The 16,233-nt window shown below is 44.5% G+C and overlaps 1 protein-coding gene across 3 annotated transcripts in view; it reads right to left on the minus strand.

Moving 5' to 3' along the window:
* lrp4 (low density lipoprotein receptor-related protein 4) overlaps positions 1-15,976 on the minus strand; it is an 87,217-nt gene extending 71,241 nt beyond the window's left edge. For all 3 annotated transcript variants that reach the window (XM_031569439.2, XM_012830678.3, XM_012830679.3), the window contains exon 1: positions 15,654-15,976. In XM_031569439.2, coding sequence (XP_031425299.1) covers positions 15,654-15,708 — 55 coding nt within the window. In that variant the 5' untranslated portion in view covers positions 15,709-15,976. The remainder of the gene's footprint in view (positions 1-15,653) is intronic.
* Between the last annotated feature and the right edge of the window lie 257 nt (positions 15,977-16,233).

Genomic DNA, 16,233 nt, shown 5'->3' on the forward strand with positions numbered 1-16,233 from the left:
CGTCAACAACCTGTGGCTTCGCACAGAGATTCAACATACCGCATGAATCTGCTCACCGCCTATCCAACTATCAGACATCATACGGTTTTCTAAAGTCACATTGACGATGACATCTTCAGTGTCCAGTGGGGATCTAATTTCTTTGGGCTTGCAATACTGTGGGAAATGAATGAATGAATGAATGAATGAATGAATGAATGAATGAATGAATGAATGAATGAATGAATGAACAATGTTCACTCAAAGTTAATTTACACTTGCACATCTGCTTAGGGCCAAGTTTGTTGCAGCCCTCACTCTTCAACCTCCTCAGAACTTCTCTCTGTGATCCTGGGGGAATGTGAACAGGTGGAGGTCTGGCTCCAGCCGTCAGCCCAGTGTGTAATTGGCTGGATAGTGGGATTACTCGCTGAACCTGACGTGGTTCACCATTCCTACACACAATGTGTTGTGACTCACAAGGGACAGCCCCTTGAAACAGGAGTGAGGGAGATTCAATTTCACTGCCCAACAGTCAAATCTGAGGACCAAAGATCTCAGTGGCCAGATCATATCAATGGTTGTGTCCTCCAGTCAAACAGACAAGGGAGGTGAAAGCAATGTGCACTTTCACAAAGAGCTCATGTTCCTGACCCCAAGGGACACCTTCTCACATTATGTGATTGGGCGTTGATGAAGAAACGGTGAAGAAACTGAATCTTCTTGAACACGTGTGGTTAAAACTGCCAGAACATAAGCTAAACCAATTACCACATTCACAGACCACTGTTAAGTAAAAAATTTAAGTCAGGTACACACTCTGTATTCTTTCACTAACTCTGTCCATGTCTCACCTCCGAATGTTTTTGATTAAGCCTTTGATGGAGTAACTATTGAGAAACCACATGGTCTTATCAGCACAACAAACATACAGGCCGAAAGTCACTGATTAGCCAGTATTGTGCAAGTCTTACCATGAAAATAAACCTGTAGAAATACTCATCGGAGATGACGCCCCATAGAGTAATAAATGACAACGTAACTATAATTTACATGTGTTTTTTACAACTGCCATTCACTACAATGGCACTAATTATGAGGGAGACTTGGGTAATGAGATAAATAATCCATAGTGAAAACATCACCTCCCTCTAACACGCTCTTAGGTGAGTGCTTGGAGTCGTATATTAGGCCAGTGTACCCATCCAATTTAGAGATCAGCGCTGCCGAACAAGCTGCCAAAAAGCCTGCTAATCGGGTTTAGAGCTAAAACCCAGCTTTCCTCCCCAAATCCCTCCTAATAACCCTGCTAGATAACCTTCCTGGATCCCCCCTCCGCACCCCTTCCCCCGACTCATCAAAGAGAGAGTTTTATTGCAGCGACTCTGCACTCCCCTGTGGTTTAGACATAGAGTCGAGAGGTAACCGAACTAACTGCTCAGAGACACTCCTGGTAGGTTGGATGGCCTCTCGTCTGGTTTTTATTTGGGCTTTAAGTTACATCCATAAGATTGTTTAAGCAGAGCTGAGCACTGAATCTGGCGAACCATAAATTTGGATCCACTTCCTCCTCAAAATCCAGCCCCCCTCTCTGCAGCCCTAAAAGTTCAGGCATGAAAGCATTGCTATTGAAATTTCCAAGAGAAAAAAAAAAGACACTCCACTATCAGTGCTGTACTTGCTTACTAAATATGATGAAAAGAGAGCTGCTGTCCAAAAGCCAAATGCTGCCAGAGGAAAGCTTGATTTTATGAGACTCAACTGTCTAGAATCACAATTTCCTGAGTCTCCGCAGTCAGCCAGGCCACAGACTCTAAAGTCTTTGGGTTTAAATGCTGACTCCAATGCCAGATATTGACACTCAAGTCATAACAAAGAGGTGAGGATCTCTGCATGAATACAAACCAATGTTCGTACTATGCAGCGTTTAGGGGTGACATGGCTTGAGGCTAGCGGTTTTTAGGGGGCCCAGCTGGCTACTGTTAGACCTCCAATCTGCCATCTTAGCAGGAAAGACAGAAAGCTGTGTGAAGGGCTATGATCGATAGGCCTGCCAAACACCCTGAAGAGCGTATGGTCTGTCCTCAGACACAAGAGCACAGGGAATAAAACTCTGATCTTATTTGCGGGAGAACAAAGGGGCAGCACCAGGGTCCTTGAGCAAGGCGGTGTTCAAACAGACGGCTGATGTGAGTCGGCTCTCTGAGGGGCGAAGCTCTATTGACCAGGGGAGAGAGCCTGACAGGTCAGTACAGAGTAAAAAATGGGGGTGGAAGGCTTTTTTTCTGCCCATTTCCCCTGGAGGATTGGGGCTCAGACAATGTGTTGGTGGAGGCTCCATTCAGCAGGCCCCTGCCAGCTGTCCCTGCACGCAGCAGAAGTGAGGATGCCCAGCTTGGTGGGAGGGGAAAAGGTGCTAAATCACAGAACCCCCTCCACTTTCCTCAATCAAAACTGGGGAAATCAGATCAATAGAACGGGACAGATTTCCTTTCCGGATTAAGGTTTGAGGGGCACCAGGAGCTGAGGGACTCTAAGAGAAAGCTGAGGGGCTTTAAGAGGGTTTACATCTGATATGGACACCAACCTGGTTCCTTTCACTTTACAGCATATCAGCCACAGTTACCATGACCATGACAGCAATAAAAGCAGAAGCAATAAGGCAGAGCTTGTCATGAAATGGCACGTGGCCAGACTCATGCATCGTCCTCACACTACTACTGACTAACGAAAAGATTAGAGGCACAAAAAACAGGAATGGGGCTCATCATTCAATTTATAGTGAAATTGACCCTATGGTGACCTTTCACCCCACATCCACTGACCTAGAAGTAATGCTCTCTTTTGGTGCAACCATTTCCTGACTCTATAAAGCCTTTAACGGAACTGAGGGAGACAGTGAGAGAATGAAAGGGGCATGATCATTAGTTGAGGACAATGCCCACAACTGTGTCCCAAGTTCAGAGGGGACAGCTGAAGGTCAGTCTCTATGCCTATCCGTTAAAAGGGGATGAACAGAAAAGATGCTGATGAAATCGCTTCCAGGAACTCTTAAGATCCCAATCACTGGAAATGGTTGGACAGCAAACATTGAGCACACAGACAGTAGTCAGTCAGGGAACATCATGGTAACCAATCATGACAACCAACTACGTAGAGTAGGCCTTTTATACAAGAATTTGAGAGCCTTTTTGGCCATCATATAATATCAGTGAGCATTGGGGGGAGGTTGACATTATGTTTTGGACATCAGCAATTCAGTCACTCCTCCCTCCCAAAAATCACAAGGGTCAGGAGAATGTGACCCTCAGCTGTGACCAGTCTTTGATATGGCTCCATGCTCCAGTCCCAGGTCACCGCACCAATCATCTCAAGGTGACCTCAGCAAGCCAGAGCACACATCCTAGGACTGTTACTGGCCATCCTCCAACACAATCTCAAGCGAGACCCCTTGTCCCACCTCCCAGCACTGAGACTCTGCTGAAAACCAGGCGGCAGAAGAGATAACATTCATGGCCTGTATCGGGGCTGCTGTCAGGCCTTCCCGCCTCTCGTCTGGAGGGGGCACAGTGGCCACTTCGCTGATAAAACTTTAACAAGGCACCAGTGTGATTCGTAAACAAGGCCATCTCAGACAGGGAGGGAAAGAGCGTGCTGAGAGGATGGCTAGACTGCCGGGGAGAATATCTTTATAAAACAATGGCAAAGCTGTTGGCGAGAAAACTTACGATTAAAGAACGATTCAATTCCTGAGGGGGAAAACACTGGTCCCATCTATATGAACAAGCACAGATATAATGCAGACTAATCCAATTCTTTTCCCCACGGTTTGTCTATCTAATGTTGTTTATGAACAATTTGAAGGGTTAATTGAGCAATGTCAAATGGCATCCTTTAGTCCATGGCCACTGTCACAACAGCCAATGACACAAAAAAGCACTCCACACCAACATACAACTAAGAAAAAATAGCATAGCATAGCATATAAACTGTACAGAAGGCTGAAGACTTTTTAAGAAATACTAAGAATTTGTTTTTGAGAGAACAAAAACAGGGAGCCTGGCAAAACATTAAGAACAGGGAGAGATAGGGAATTTGTTTAATTGAGTATTACACAAGAGGCATAAATTCCCTTGAACTTTGTTCTCGGCATCTCATTTTTCAGAGCTCACACTAATTGAAATGTGATTTTCTCAGAATAGAACAGAGACTGCACACAACATACACTCTATAAACAAGAACTGTACTCTTTTGTTTCACTTACCAAGTCCGGCCCACTCTCCTTGCAAAATGTAGAATGAGTCTGTAGAATTCATTTATGGTCATAAGATATTGTTTTGACCTGAGGGTTGCCAGAAGATAATACATTCATTATCATTATCTATTTAAAATCTCAAATGGTGTGCGGCTTCTTCTAAAAGACCTCACTGTGTAAAGGCCAAGGGCTTCTTTTGATCTCTTGCAGTCCCCTTTAGAGTCATGTGACAACCAATATAAGACTTACATCTGCTTTAACCACTCTATGATCACACTTGGCCATAGACGTTGAATGAAGCACAAAATGCAGTTCTTGCTAGGCAAAAAGTCTAAAGACAGAGCCAAAGAATAAGGAGTTGCAGCTGAATAGTTCCTGCTCACACGCACACACTCACAAACACGTAAACAGCCAGTGCCACAGAGTTTGAGTTGACTGAGAGACGCTCCCACTCAAGGCCATGTCAATCATCTCTTGGCATGAATGTTCCCCATGACTCTCAAGTCGAGCTGCTCTCTGACATAAGGGTGTACTGAGTGACACGGACCGAAATAACGAGCCAGCAGCTCTATTTAAAGCGGACTCGCATCCTTATTAGAAAGCACTTTTTGACAGCACACAAACTTCAGATAAGGGAGGATGAGGCCTATGGGATGAGCTTTGGCACGTGCTATAAATAGGAAATGGTGTATGCACTATTACGAGCCAAGCTATGTATTAAAAAAAAAAAGCGAAAGTATGTTCTCTCACTTTCAACTGCCTCGAAACATAGAGCAGTTCATGATAAGACTGGGCAATTTTCCAGAATTTTTTGGTCTGGTTCAACACGAGTTGCGGCTGCCACGAAGCGAAATTGCAGCGGACCCACCAGACCTCAAAATGCAAAGAATGGAATACACGCAGGCCAGTGTGTGCATGTATACATACACACGGCAAGAAGAATGCAAACTTTGTCTCTACGTCTGGCTGCATTCCATTCACCTACTCGGAAGGCTCAGCCTCCTTATGCAGGCAGCGCCGTGATGTATGCAAGCAGCGAGGGCGCGGGGTGCCAGAAATAGCTGTTACTGAAAACCACAGGAAAACAGAGTGTCATCCAAAACCTGGCTATCGGGGGGGGGGGGGGCGTGTAGTCCTTCCTGCTTTGCTTGGGATGCACATGGAGGCCTGCAGGGGAAGGGCTGCAGAGAAGATCTTAATCAGGCCTGATTGGTGCTGTGCATATTAACAGCACTCCAGAGATGGGCAATCTATCTTGCTGCCTTCACGTCGACACAAGGCTTCTGCAGGAATATGGAGCATGGACGTACTACGAAATGTCTCGCATATGCTGGGCAAAGTCGAATTGATTACAAGTTAGAGGTTAGTTGCTCGGCAAATATTTTGTCAAATCATCAGAGTAAGCCATTAAACATAATGCCACAAGTATGCATCTACCAAAAACAACCAGGGCAACAATGACCACAATGATCAATAACCTAAACCTATCCCTCAAACCAACCATTTGTAAGGCCTGGCAGCAGCCACATGGGTGGATGTCAAAGAGAGGTCCAATAAGTCAATGGCTTCCGCTTTCCATGGCAACAAGCCACAGAGGGATCCAGTTTTTTAAGAGAGCTGGCACCACTTGGTCAATGTCATCGAATGGTAATGTCTACCTTCCTTCCTTCCTGAGTGCGTGAGAGAGAGAAAGAGATAAAGAGAGGGAATGATGGGGGCGGATCACAGAAGGTGGGCAGCAGTGCCTGGATTGCCACTGGGAGATGGGGCGGGGGGGAGGGTGAAGTTGAGGCATGGTGCCAGGGCAAAATATCTGACCACAGGCTACAGGCGCCGGGGCGCCAGGTGCCAGATGAGCCCCCTTTCTTTGCCCACCGCCGCCACGACTGCCCAGCAACTGGGCTGAGCCAGGCACCTGTCACACACACACAGAGACACATAACATTCACAAAGACACAACTGCTGAGACATGAACACTCTCACTCACACACATTACAAAGACACCCCATGCGAGCAGACACATTCGAGCCGGATACATCAAGCTCTCTGCATTCACAGGCACACACAGACAGACACACACGGCCGCGAGAAGGCTGCAGCACACATTAGACTAAGCCCCGGCACCTGTCAGGACTGTGACGACAGACTGGGTGTTCTGAGGGGGTGGGGGTGGATGTGGGGGGGTTAGGATAAGGGAGTGGTGCACACATTCACAGCGTTCCACCCAAATCCCTTCGCTTCACTTTCAAATTGCCAGCACTCTCCAGTGGGGCCCCTCAATCACAACCAGCGAGAAAACAAGAGTCAGAGGTGCACATATACATTTTACACGGCAGTGATGTATAACTTACGATCAATAACTTCCACACAAATCAACACTGAATATCTCGCACAGGCATTTTGAATCATTTTTTTGGGGGGGAAATAGATGGATGGGTACCTCCATTCTCGCAGGAGATGTCCTAACTGTAACGAATGAGATTCTGCCTCTATTACATTCCACTCTTCTAAGCTTTGTGTGACTTCACATCCCTCGGGCTTGACGGAGATGTCGACTTTCTCCAGCAGCCAAAGACTCAATTATTCATAGACACCCAGAGGAACACGTTCTGCACTGCCACAATATTATCCCTAAAATTAATGTGTGAATTTGGTGCGGATAAAACCACCACAGCTGTGCCTCCCGATGCTTCACAGTTCTTCCATTCCCAAATTAGCAGCCTTCTAACCGTCCCGCCCATGAGGAAAACGGCTCTACATGGCTTAAGCTTCAGCTCAGATGTGAGATATGTTATCGGTCTACTGGACTGTTTATGGTGACATTGTATGTTGTTACAGTGGACAGGAATTTTATGTAGCCCCAGCTGAGAGAGGGGATAAATTCACTGGCTCATTTAGATCCTGTTGCGGGACCTTGGTTCTGGGGTACCAAAAAGGTTCCTAACAGAACCCCCACGACCCCCTCTCATTCTATCCACCCTTGGGTCAACTGCCCAGCCCCTTTCCGGCATTCAGCAGGGTTGGTTTAGATTAAGCGATCCCTTCTTTTCCTGTGGCTCCTGGGAAGCACCTGGACAGGATCACCCATGAAGCCTACCTCATTTGGTTCAGCCTTCTTCATATGGTTAATAACACAACCTACACATCAATAGAATCTCACTACCAAGTACAGAAACTTTTTGATTAACAAGGCCAATTTGACCTTCAGATCTCACTTGAGGGGGGGGGGGGGGGGGGGGGGATGTACACACATAATGGGTTTACATATTGTTCTCATGTAATTTTCAGAGCAAGCAGTAGTCCAGGGGGAGAGAGCCCTTCAAGTGACATTTCTGACCTCAGCAAACCTTGGCAAGAAGTGCAATACATATTCCAGCACAAATGATGTGCTTACAGTGCTATTGACCCTGAAGGTATTTCCCCCTTCCGATTTCCATGAAAACGATTATCCACACATGAACATATGAAAGGCGCAAGCAGTCTCCAAATTATTGAAAATAACACCCCTCAGGACTTCCCTTATTCAAAGTAAACCGAAAAACAAAGTAACTATAATTGGTATTAATTCTCCTCAGACTCGTCAGGAGAGACACCAAACAATGGACAAATGACCTCTTTTCAAAACCAGATGCTCTTCTAAGAGGCTAAAATAGGATGGCCCAATTGATTATTTCTCCCTAGACTTTCAAGGCTGTCCCTTCTTCACTTTAATAAAAGCCATCTGGATGAAAAGAAAAACATGTTGATTGGTTCTCTACCTCGGGCAAAAACCAATTACGCACCGTCCACTCAATCCTATCGGAGGTCCATTGTATACTGCCTTGAGCAAAACTACTGCACCACTCACATCATTGGGGACTGTTTTTCCAGATCTCACCATAGGAAACAAACCAGGGAGAAAACAATTGAAAACACAGGCCTACCACAGTTGCCATAGCATTAGCATTGCAACGACACAAGTAGCTCATTAAAAGTAATTTTCCTTTGCACTCTGCAGTTAACTCAACCGCCCTTTTCTAGCAGCAGCAAGGTTCTCTGGGAAGATGTTTTCTTAGAGGCCGCATGTACATAGGACTAGGGAAGAAGAGGACCTCAGTGAGATAAACAATGCTGCTCTTGTGTTTTTTTAAGGAAACCTGTTCATTTGTGGTCGAGTCAAGTGATACATGGTGGCTTCGGGTATTCAGTTAGCCACACTCCACTCTACACAAAGAGCATGGCGCCAAGGCACCTCGAGAGCTCGAGTGTGCAGATGAAGTCTCCAGTCTGGGGCCCTGTTTGCCTACCAATAATGGTGAAAAGGCTGGGCTAACTAAATAACCTCATTGCCACTCAGTGGCTCACAATGAGGGGTAAAGGTCCTATCCTTCCCTCCTGAAAGAATTCAGCTCTAAAGATAAATATGCAGAGGAGAAAAGAGGGAGAGAGAAAAAAGGGGGTAAAAAGAGAGAGAGAGAGAGAGAGAGAGAGAGAAAGAAAGAAAGGAGGGTTGGAGGACAGAGGGAGAGAAAGATGTGGGTCAGGCAGGTTTTTAGCTACTAAACACATCTAAACAGAAGTGACGCTTTGAATTGGGACCATTTGTCGAGGGGCTGAAGTGGCTGAGTGTGAGAGACAAGAGGAAACACATTTGGAATTCCTGATCTGTAGCACATGAGGAGGGGAGAGGAGATGATTTCAGTCAGGTCAATATGGAGTGACAGGGTGGTTATTACCATGAATGAGAAAATCACGAAAAACAAAACAAAAAAAGATATATATTAAGTGTTTCAAACCTGTGAGGGCACTTTGCAAAAGCAAGCTGTTTGCTTTTGCTTTCTAAAATGATGGAAAAAAATTACTGAAATTCCACAACCCAAAACATGATTGGGGATGCGAAGAAATGGATCCCCGATCAACCACTGAAGGAAGCACATACTGAACAGAGAGAGGGGCGTTGGAGAGAGAGCCGAGGGGACAACTCAATATTTACAATCACAGTACTTTGAAGATAGACAAAAGTTTAACTCCAAAACAAAGACCTGAAACTGAGGACAAACAAGGCAAACATTTTTTTTTAATCCAGTCTCTGAATACGCAAAGCCCTCAACTTACTCTGCACAAGTTAGTTCAAACAGTAGTCTGGTTAGGGGTTCATTGGAGCGCCATTGTTTTCATTAAGTGTATTCCGCCCCCTTCTCCCCCCACCTCAAGCTCCCTTCAAACACTAACACTACACTGAGTCAAAAGCCACCATTTGCACACTTCCCATACTGGCAGAGAGGTGGGCTTGTTTTGACACTTTGTCCCCACTGGCGCCCCTAAAAGGGCCAGAACCAAAGGAACCCTTGGGTCCTCTGACTTCATTAGAGATTGGACCTTTTTCAGTCACACTGCTACTCCAGGCCCAGTCCTGAAAGGCCCATTCGGCTTTCGTATGGTCTTCTTAATAGAACTTGTGGCTAAGGCCCCCCGGGTTGGTTTAGCATTCGTGGGGGAGGGCCTGTGAGTGTGTGTGTGTGTGTGTGTGTGAGTGTGAGTATGTGGGTGTGTAAGTGTGTGTGTGTGTGTGTATATTCGGCCTAAAGAGATGGGGAGGGGGGCGTCATCGGATACAGAATGTGGATGGGATGGACGAGAGTAGGATTTTTAGGCCAAGGCCACAGCCGGCATTTGACGAGGAGCGGGGGAGCCCATTAAAAACATGGCTGCCAGCACTACCATATGGAATGGTTACGGTATAGCAAAGCAGCACGACTCTGGAAACCTCACAAGCGCGTTGGTGGTCTCGACATTTTTAAGGATTTATCGCGGACACACACAAAGCTGCCGCGAAAGCACTGAGGCGCGAACAAAAGAGAGCAAATGGGGCTAAGTGTGGACTAGACGCTCAAGCACAGGTGGACACGGTTTGGCACGGGACTAAACAGATAGCGGATGGGCTAGCGATAGCGGTGAAGTCTCTCCGCTCGGAGGAGACAAAAGCAGTTCTGTGCGGGGAGAGCCCTCAGCCTCGGCTGTGACACCAATTAGACAACAAAATGGCTCATCCCATCCCCACCCTCCTGGCTCCCCATAAAAGAGGAAATGTTTGCTGGCAGTCACGCAGCGGGGAGCAGGGAGAAGAGCCTCCCTGTCCACCTGACCCCAGTCTACCCTGCAGGCCAAACCCGTCAGCAAGCCAGAAGAGGGGCCAATTCTGGCTTCGGGGATATTTTTATGCTAGCCCCTCCACAGTGAAAGAGGGTGTGTGTGTGTGTGTGTGTGTGTGTGTCTGTGCACGTGCGTGTATGTGAGAAAAATAGAGACGAAGAGGGGGTTGTGTGAGCAGGAGCATGAGACAGTCACAGTAAGTATGCGTGAGAGAAAGAGAGAACGATAGCATGTGCTATGTTTGGGTAAGCAGGAGAATGAAAGGGTGTATCTGTGTGTGAAAGAAAGAGAAAGACACAGACACAGACACAGACAGTGTGTGTGTGTGTGTGTGTGTGTGTGTGTGTGTGTGTGTGTGTGTGTGTGTGTGTGTGTGTGTGTATGCGCGCACATAGACATTGCCCTTTTCTGGGGCCTCTCACTTGCACAGATCTCCCTCAGTGACATTCAGAGCAGGGGTCCGACTCTGGTGATCACCCCTGCAGCTTTGTGTCGCTCACCAAAGAGCGCGCTTCCTTTCTCATTGGCCCTTATCTTTATCTTTATCACAGATTTTCATTCTACAACACTTTGGTGTATTTTTCTCAAATTTAAACCAGACATTTTGTATCATGCATTGAATTTGTCGTTAAATGTGTTTTACAAAGGTAAAGTTAATTGACGGACATGTCTCTGTTAGATACTGGTCTCTAGCTATCTTATTATCTACATTAAATTAACACAAAAAAAAATTAACTAAATGTATCAGAAGATGGTACATGGTTTCTACATGCATGCATGCATACATTCATGCCTTTTCCATAAAGGCTACGAAATGTCCCGATAGCCTTTACATTCAATGCTTCTTTTAAATGGAGTTGGGAGCATCTTGTAGGGAACAATAGACCAGTGTCCTAATCTTTCAAACAGATGTCTTTATCCATGATACTGGGGAAGGGGGGTACATAATAATTAAATTTTCTCCGCCTTTCTGACTGGCCAATAACCATTCTTCACTACAGAGAAAAAAAAGGAAAGTGAACTGCGTCATTCATCTCAACCTTCAAGTCATCCATGCAAATTAAAGACACAGGAAAGAATCTCTTAAAGAATTGAGTTACATGGGATGTGGTAGGGGGTGACCTTAACAATAAGAGCCCCATTCTCCCTCTCCCTCACTGTCTTTCTATCCATCGTGCTGCACACCCACTTTCTCTCCATCAGTGTGTGTGTGTGTGTGTGTGTGTGTGTGTGTGTGTTTGTGTGTGCGTGCGTGTGTGTTTGCACTTCTTGTTCAGAGTACACAGAGAAATAAGCCTGATTCAAGCAGACTTTGTGTCTCATGCCTTTGCCCTTCTCATTAAAGCTAATGCAGACGTACTGACTAGCTTTGTGTCCAGTCCCCAAACACAGACTTTTTATCAGTTGGCAATATATTGTGTTTACTGTTCAGGTGACTGTCTGTATTCCAATGGCATTGACCTGTACTTTGTTCAGTTATTGGAAACTCTGGCTAGTGGCATTTACGCTGGCAGGGCTGGCAAATGGCATGGCTGCGTGCTTGGGTTGCATTTTGCCCAATGTAGAAGTTGGAGAAGCTGGAGATAATCAAATGCAGGGAAAGACATCAAAGATGGCAGCTGACTACTGAACAGTTCTAGGTCTGATACGGCATGGGTCATTAATGTTACCATTAGAATGGTGTGTCCACGCCACTCCAATTTGTCATGGATTGATAACAAACCCTGCCCAGCACAGTTCCTTCAGCACAATCAGACAACCATACACAGAACAGAAAAGCTGTGAGTGGCTTAATGATCTACAGTATGTATTCAGTATGGATGCCTAATGCATTTTTTCATACATTTCATAAATTTTTAGTTTTAGTTTGATTGTCTTTTCATTTCTTGTTTCGCTTTTCTGGTTAAGTCTGGTAAGGTAGAGTAAAGTCTGATGATAAACAAAAATCAGTCAGGCCCTCAAAACCCCTTACACTCAGTGAACAAAACAGGGAGCGATGACAACAACTGCTACAGATTTACAGCATACAGGGGGCACATCCCTGACTCAATACTTCCTGTTCCCACTGTAGTTTTACTTAGCTACTTCACGGTCTCAATTTAGCTACACAACAGATGGAAAAGGAAACAGTAACCATACCCACGAGAGCACACCGGCACAGTTCAGCCTGATTTTGCCACAGGATGCTTTTGCCCTGACCATCAAAAAGAGCCCTTTGAATGGGACCTTAACCATGGTCGATGATGTTATTACACCCTTACCTCATGCTCTGCAGAAAGCCCAACTGAGGCAAATTACAAGCTGCAATACAAGCTCTCCCATATTCACAATCATATCCTAAGGGCTGTACCCAATATGACATCTGCTGTGGCTCATCCAGGTAACATATGTAGTACTGTGAATAGCTCATACCAAACACACAAGTTTGTGTGCAGTCTGAGGCAGATCTCAGGCGGAACAGAAATCCACAAGTGTGCTGAATGGGTCTCGCCAATGTTCACAGGCACTTGAGTATTAATTTCATCCAAACTGCTCTTATCACTAGTGGCCATGAAAATGAGATGGGCAGAAGAGGTTTTGGGTGGCTTTGAATACATGATCACACATTTGGGCTGAACAGAATGCTTGCCGTGTGAAAATGCATCTCACACAGTCTGCTACATAACAACAGACCAGGTGTATCAAATAGTCCATCTCACTTTTCCCCATAGATAGGCAGCAGATAGCTATACAAGCTCAACCAGCTAAACGAGACACACACACACACACACACACACACACACACACACACACACACACACACTCTTCTTAGTTCGGACATGGGAATTGTGTCGCGTCACCCATATTCAAGCATGCAGAAAAATGTGATCTAGAATTTTCTCAAAGGGGTCAGAATCTATGCTATTTAGGGAAATAAAAATTCCATCAGTAACCTGAGTAAAATCACGTCATATTCCAGATGAGCAGAACAAATAAATAAATTAGAATATAACTCAAAGCCAACCTAAGCATTCCTCGAAATCTTGTACGGGTGACCTAAGGATAGACTACATTATTAAAGTGGGCTCACTCAAGCTCGTGGGAAACAGGCCGATGAACCACAAAAATATCAAAGGAGTGAGAAACGAAAACATGTGCAGGTACACAAATGTGGAAACATACCTGCACATGCGGGAAGGCTGAAACCCCACTGCGTGATTTTGTCACATGCATGATTTATAAAACTAAGGGGATTACATATTACAGGACTGCACAACATCCTCCATCTTACAGCGCTGCCTTGGTATGAGAACACAAACAGAAATGTTCAAACACCGGAAGAAATCTGTTGTCAGAACACTGTCGCCGTGACTGTTTCTGAGGCTGTCGAGTCAGGGCTGTCAGCACGCACCAGTAAGGCCAGACATGAGTTATACGAGGGGCTTAATTGGGCCAGGCGGTTGTGACTGCCCACCACCTCAAAGGACAGATCTGAAATTGAAGGCAAGCAAATGCCACTTTTGTCGTGTGAGTCAGTCAGCTCACCCCAAAACACCTGCCACTCACAAATACTCTCACACCCCACTCGGCCAAACACAATCACACTCACACACACACACACACACACACACACACACACACACACTAAGGTGACAGTCTTCATTCACCCCAAGAGGCAGTCTTCTCCAATGTGTTAATTTCCAACATTTTACTAATGTATTCCTCACAGTTCCATGCACCATTGATAACACTCACATTTTAGAATCTAAAGAGATGTGAAGCTCTCTTTAAAAATACTGTCACATGCCATATTTTTCACTGTACAGAAACACCACAAAGAACTGTAAATGAATCTACATTTCAAGCCTTAAGTCCTAGATTCAATTACACTATATGGGTATCCAGCCTAAACCTATTACGATTTCTAACACACCAGCATCACTTGGATCAGAATCGAAATAATTTTATGATGATGAACCAAAAAATGTTTTCACGGTGTAAAATAGTACAAGGGTACAATTTAATGGTTCATTGTTTCTCACAGGAATAGAGAAAAATTGCCTTCATTTTTATCATACAAAAGTCTTGAATTTCTAATCCATATCCCAACTAAATTGAGACATACTTTATATATCAATGTATCCCATATGCATATACAAATTAAACAAGTTACTAACACAGAAATATGACGCGTCAAATAATTAATTGTGCCTCTGAAAATAATGCCAAGTTGTTTGACAGGGATTTCAATACCCGAATGACAAAGGTCCAAGGTTTATGAAAGAAGTTCACGATAAGCAAACAGCAATATAATTATTGTTGGTGGTATCCGGTGGTCTTTTGTTCTCTGTCAGATATCGTATCTGGTTGACATTTAAGAATCTGTCCTAGTTGTGACATTTTGATTTCCTGTACAATTACGCATGTTATCTCGCCTGTTATCAATATAGTCCAAGAACGCCAGCACAACACAAATTTCACACAATAAAAGCGTCTTAACATATCTTCTGGAGATAAATGTCAGCAGTATGTGTGTATGTTTTGATGTGTACACTGCTACTACAAGAGAAAGAACCCATGCCGCGGTGTTAGGGGGAAAAAAAGACGGTGAGGTTCCAACATTCCAACACGCTTGCAGCGGCTGTTCTAACATGTTGTAAATAAAAGTTGTAAGTGGGGGGAAAAGTTGACTTGTTACATGTTCACATCGTGAAATACTGTAGTAACCAATCCGTGTTTAGCTGACAGAGGACAGTGAAAAACCTAGTGTGTTATTCTATGTATATGACAACTGTCAGGCAAAGGGTTTAACATGATGCGCACATCATGTTTTAAAATAGTCACCCGGGAGAAAAGTATGAAGAAAGCACCCTATATTAAGCTTCATCCGCACGGTGTTTATTTCACTGCTGTTTATAAGGGTGGCGATATGACATTATTTAGTCTACGTGATACAGCCTAGGTAAACTACAATCCAATCACTATTCATTTTGTAAGTGTAGATCACCTTTGAACAAGTTAACGTCCTCCATCTCGGCTTTATGTTAATCAGAATATCGTGATTCATTCAGTGTTTTAAAAAAAGCATAAAAACTGAGTTATAAGTGAATTAAAGTCAATGTGAAGACTAGAAGGAAACACTGTTGACTATGTTACTACAAGTACTGCAAAAGGTTTGGGTGTATAGGGGACATATTGTTATAAAATATATACATTTCCCAGTAAGATACTTTCAATGCAGCTGAGACTGTAGACCCCACTTCTCAAGTCATCACGAAAACAAAACATCTTTCAAGGAAGCACTTACCTGGATTGAGAAGCATCATTGTTAACAGAGTACCACAAAGCACCGCAAGATTCATTTCGGCTGTTGTCTCTCCTAGATCTAGCCTATATTTCTGCAGCTCTGGTATTTGCGGTTTTCAAATAAGCTCCTCTGAATCAGCGGAAATGAAACACCTAACTAATTTCATATCATGGCTGTGTATGTGTAGTTCCTTCAGTTACGACCCATCTAAAGTTAAAAAGTTGACGCTCACGGCAGATTATATACTAACACTACCGCACTGCCACTTGTGAAATCTTCAACATGTTGTGCTCATGATCCGCTGCTGGTGTGATCAAAAGGAGCACTGGACTATACCAAACCAGGCATAGGGGATCATTTAGATATTTTTAGACGAGTTTCGCGAATAGGTGAGGGCAGACCAATATTTTCGCCAGACTAAATTGTAGAAAGGTCACAGTTTATAAAAATAAATAGTTATCACATGATTTTTCACAAAATGATTCGGCCAAGCTAGTACTTTGAATGTTCCAAAACCACCCAGAGGTTATCAGAGTTTGTAGTGCCTTGGACTCATGGCTATCTCCATTTAAAAGTTGCC

This window comes from Clupea harengus, chromosome 6 (assembly GCF_900700415.2).
Source record: "Clupea harengus chromosome 6, Ch_v2.0.2, whole genome shotgun sequence".
Lineage (NCBI taxonomy): Eukaryota > Metazoa > Chordata > Actinopteri > Clupeiformes > Clupeidae > Clupea > Clupea harengus.